This window comes from Eriocheir sinensis, chromosome 13 (assembly GCF_024679095.1).
Source record: "Eriocheir sinensis breed Jianghai 21 chromosome 13, ASM2467909v1, whole genome shotgun sequence".
Lineage (NCBI taxonomy): Eukaryota > Metazoa > Arthropoda > Malacostraca > Decapoda > Varunidae > Eriocheir > Eriocheir sinensis.
This window is the reverse complement of record NC_066521.1, coordinates 22496055-22501054: the sequence shown is the minus strand read 5'-3', so window position 1 is coordinate 22501054 and position 5000 is coordinate 22496055. Positions and strand designations below refer to the sequence as shown.

Below are 5000 nucleotides of genomic sequence, written 5' to 3'. Positions count from 1 at the left end.
AAGTCTCAGGTGGACCAATTAACCTCGCGGGCACCTCATTACCTTCCTGTAACTTCTCCTCTATCAACTCTTATCGGGGCGGCCAGGAACGGCGTCAGGGCTCAATGTGTGTCAGGAGGGAGAAGAAGAGGGAGAGAGGGAAGACGAGGAGGAGGTGAAGGGGGACTGAGGAAGATGGGAATATGGAAAGGGTTCGTTAGTGAGAGTGGAAGAAGAGAAGAAGGAGGAGGAGAAGAGCGAAGGATAGAAGGGAAATACATAATCTAGGGAGGAATGGAAAGGAGAGAGAGAGAGGTATTGAAGGGATGGATTGGAAATTGCAGAGGAGGAAGAGAGGAGATAATGATATAGCGTAAGGAGAGAAGGGAGAGAGGGAGGGAAGGCGGTAAGAGTTAGAATAGAGACAAGAAGAAAAGAGAAAGAGGAGGAGGAAGAGGAACGAGAAAGCAGAGAAGCAGAAGAAAGAAGGAAAGACACAGAAGAAGGTCAACTAAAGATAGGACATAGGACAGAGAAAGAGAGAACGCGAGAGAGAGAGAGAAGGAATAAGATTGAATGAGAACAAGCAACGGAAAAAGAGGGGAGAGAGAGAGAGAGAGATAGAAAGAGTGGGCGAGGGAGAGAGGAGGGGAATAAGGGAGAAAGAGAGAGAGAGGGGAGAGGGATAAGGGAGGGAGGTAGGGCATCATATGTTAGCATGGGTGGGCGCATAGGGGGCAAGTGTGACATTTGAGTGCCCTGTTTCATGCTGGTGGGAGAGAGAGAGGGAGAGGGAGAGAGGGAGGGAAGGAAAGGGATCTAGGTGTGTTTTTAAAGGGAGAGAGTGAGGGAGGGAGAGAGAGGGAGATAAAGGGGGGAGGGAGAGGATGGTTAAAGAGAAGGTGTGAGAGAGACAAGAGTATATAATTGTTTTCGAGAGAGAGAGAGGTTCTTAAAGTGTTTGAAGCTCTCACTCACCCCTCTCTCTCTCTCTCTCTCTCTCTCTCTCACACACACACACACACACAAACACACACACACACACACACACACACACACACACACACACACACACACACACACACACACACACACACACACACACACCCTTATTAACCTTGCAACCGCCCTTACACACACACCTTTTATAACACACACACACACACACACACACACACACACACACACACACACACACACACACACACACACACACACACACAGCCCCCCCCCACTCCCCCCCTCCGTCCCCCCCCCCCCACCTGCATTACCTGTATCTTACCTGTCCACGTTTTTATGCACACCTGACCACACCTACACCTTTTAATGTGACCTCGCCGCCGCTCACCTGTTTGACCTTCCCTTCCTCCACATTAGGTCAACAGCGAGAGAGAGAAAAAGAGAGAGAGAAAAAAAGTGAACAAAAACTGATCTGGGGATTTGTAACTTGTAGGAAAGAGAAAGAGAGAAAGAAATAAGAAATAAAAAGAAAGAAAGAAAACAAGAAAGAAGAAGAAAGAAAGAAAAGGGAGATAAGAAAAACAAACGTAACACTGAATTTGTAACTTATAAGAAACATAAAGAAAGAAAGAAAGAAGGAAAAAAGAAGGAAAAAAAAGAAAATACCGTAACTAACACCAACGAACGAAAGAAAATAAGAAAAGCAAGAAAAGAAGGAAAGAAAGTAGAAAACAAAGCAAGAACCAGACAAAGAAAAACAAAACAACTGATTATTTATTCAAGTGCCACTCCAGAAAAAGAAAAAAAAGAGTAATGAGTGGGTAGTGTTTATAGAGTAAGGTTCGAACCCACGTGTGTGCCTGCCTACTCCACCACTCAACTCCACACCACTCCACCAAGTCCACTCCAGTCAGTCAGTCCACCTCAACTCCACTCGACTCCATCCACTTCAAGACCAAGAGGAGAACGAGAAGAATCCAATCACTCCACTCACTCCACCAAGCTAGTCACTCACTCAGTCATTCACTCCCCCACTCAGTCAGTCAGTCAGTCAATTAGTCAAGTCAAGCCTTCCTTTCTGTGTTTTTCCTGCAACTGTCAGCACGTCTCATTCCTGTCTTGATACCGTCTGAAGTTGCCTCACACACACACACACACACACACACAGCCTTGGCACCCCGGAAAACACATTATCTCTCCCGGTGAAGGTATAAACAAAACAACACGGGCAGCATAAGCAACACCAGGTCGCAGTAAACACAGTATTTCACACCACCCCAGTAACACAACACACGGAACGGAAGACATTCAGTAACACATAGTTCGTAAACACAACAACAGCAGTGTTGTCTACGTAAACACATTGACGGAAACACAAAGTAAACACAACACAACACAGAGGTGAAGCGTAAACAAGGGGAGAGGAAAAACCTGTAAACACACACACACACACACACACACACACACACACACACACACACACACACACACACAGACTCTAAGTAAACACGATTCTTGTCTAGGAAGTCACTCTAACCCTTTCCATCTTAAACCTAAACCTCCTCCTCCTCCTCCTCCTCCTCCTCCTAGTAAGTGTAAACAGGGAGAGGAAGTGTCAGGTCATTATCAAAGCTCGTTGTGGTTATCTTTGTCAGTGTCTTGCTGTGAGTGACGTTCAGAACTCGTCACTCACTCACTCACTCACTCCCCGGCTGTGCTTGACCCCCCGTCCATCCCAGCCCTCCCTAGCTCACTCCAGGCATAACCAGCTCACCCCGTCCGCCCCAGTGCCCCAGAGCCCCGTCCCACGCCCCAGGACCATGAGCCAGCGGGTGACCCCACTCCCAGCCTTACCTCAGGGCCCAGAAAGCCTCTAGCGGGGTGAAGATTCTCAGGGCGTTGTGGTGAGATGATGATGATGGTGTTAGTCGTAACCCCACACCTACACCCACACACCCTCCACCCGTCCACCCCGCCTCCCGCCGCCATGCACACGTGACCTGGTGACCTGTGCTAGTGTTGAGCGGCGAGGACGTGACCCGTGACCCGTTGAGGCAGGTTCCTCCGTATTCTTATTCTCCCTCCACCGCCGCCGCCAAGATGCTGCACAAGAGCTCCACCTTCAGCTCCTTCACCTCCGGCACCGCCAAGATCGGCTCCTGGTTCAGCCACATCGGCGACCGGCGGAGAAAGACATCCGCCAACTCCGTCCTCAAGACCTCCAAGTCCCTCCAGTTAGGTGAGTTTACCCTGCGAAGTCACATCTCCCTCCCCAGCATCTTCCCTCGCCTCAGCTCTCCTACAGTTCCAAACAGCCGTGTAAAAATTATCGAGCTCCCTTTATCATACAAGTCCCTTCAGTTAGGTGAGTTTCCCCTGCGAAGTCCTCCTCCTCCCTCCCCAGCATCTTCCCTCGCCCCATCTCTCCTCCAGTTCCAAAGAGCAATATTATTAAACGTACCGAGCTTCCGTTATTATACAAGTCCATTCAGTTAGGTGAGTTTACCCTGCGAAGTCTTATCCCTCCCTCCCCAGCATCGTCCCTCGCCCCAGCTCCCCTCCAGTTCCAAAGAGCATTGTTATTAAAATGATCGAGTTCCCTTTATTATTCAAGTCCCTCCAGTTAGGTGAGTTTACCCTGCGAAGTCCCATCTCCCTCTCCAGCATCTTCCATCGCCTCAGCTCTCCTTCAGTTCCAAAGAGCTGTATTATTAAACGTACCGAGCTTCCTTTATTATACAAGTCCATTCAGTTAGGTGAGTTTACCCTGCGAAGTCCTGTCTCCCTACCCAGCTTCATCCTTCGCCCCAGGTCTCCTCCAGTTCCGAAGAGCCATGTTATTATAATTATCGAGCTCCCTTTATCATTCAAGTACATTCAGTCAGGTGAGTTTCCCTTGAAAAACGTTCCTAGCAAGAGCCCTGAACGTTTGATAAGACGAGGCTCAGTCCGTTCAGTCCAGTCCAGTCCAGGGTCAGTATTTCGCTGGTCTGGACTCTCTGAGAGGTCCCGGAATCCTTGTTAAGAGAATCCGAACGTATTATTGATAGAGTTCGATTTTGTTTGTGTCATTATCGAGAGAGAGAGAGAGAGAGAGAGAGGGGGGGGGGGGCTTATTTATTCGTTTTTCCTCGATGTTTTCCAATACTCGCTTTGCTTCGCCTCCCTGGACTCTCCTCTTCGTCCTCCTCCTCCTTCTCCTCCTTCTTCATCTCCTCCTCCTTCACCTTCTTCCTCGTCTTCGTCATCATCATCATCTTTTTCTTTTTCATCTTCTTCTATTCGTAAGGGAAATGGGAAGAAGGGAAAGAGAGGGAGAATTGAGAAAGAAAAGAATGATTTGATGTGAACGGGAAAGAGAGGAAAGAGGAGAGAAGGGGAAGGGAAGGGAAGGGAAGGAAACAGAAGGGAGAAGGCAAGGGAAGAGGAAAAAACTTGAATGAGAGAGAGAGAGAGAGAGAGAGAGAGAGAGAGAGAGAGAGACTATTATTGGGAAACCCTTACTGTAGTTTGCATATATGAATCACACCCGCCTTGTCCTTCCTCCAAATCCATACTTATCCAACGGCACTTACACGCCCACATATGACCAGACTTTCGTGGGGGCTAAGGTGGTGTTAGTATTTCCTTGGGTAGTATGAGCTTAGTGATAGCTTGACTAGGCTTTGCACCATGAACCTGTCACACCCACACTAGATAAGGCTTTCGTAGAGGTGGTGTGATGTTAGTATTTCCATGGTTAGTTCTAGGAGCCTCGTGATAGTTTGACAAGGCTTCTGCATCGTGAAAATGAGTGTCGGCCCATTAGATTATGCTTTCGTAGAGGTTGTTGTGTTAGTATTCCCAAGGGTGTTATGAGCTTAGTGATAGTTTGACAATGCTTCTGCAGTTAGATAGGGCTTTCGTAGAGGAGGTTGTGTTGGTATTGCCATGGTTAGTTCTATGAGCCTAGTGATAGTTTGACAAGGCTTCTGCATTTAGATAGGGCTTTCGTAGAGGAGGTTGTTGAGTTAGTATTGCCATGGGTAGTTTTATGATCCTAGTGATAGTACCCACATTAG

The 5000-nt window shown here is 48.0% G+C and overlaps 1 protein-coding gene across 11 annotated transcripts in view; it reads left to right on the top strand.

Annotated features, from left to right (window-relative positions):
* Window positions 1-5000, top strand: part of LOC126998210 (cyclin-dependent kinase 17-like) — an 88294-nt gene that overhangs the window by 55454 nt on the left and 27840 nt on the right. For 2 of the 11 annotated variants that reach the window (XM_050859698.1, XM_050859697.1), the window contains exon 2: window positions 1357-3178. The exons of 8 other annotated variants lie outside the window; for them this stretch is intronic. In XM_050859698.1, the coding sequence (XP_050715655.1) occupies window positions 3040-3178 (139 nt within the window). In that variant the 5' untranslated portion in view covers window positions 1357-3039. Of the gene's footprint in view, window positions 1-1356; window positions 3179-5000 lie in introns of those variants that run through there. One more of the 11 variants, XM_050859695.1, reaches the window with a different exon arrangement.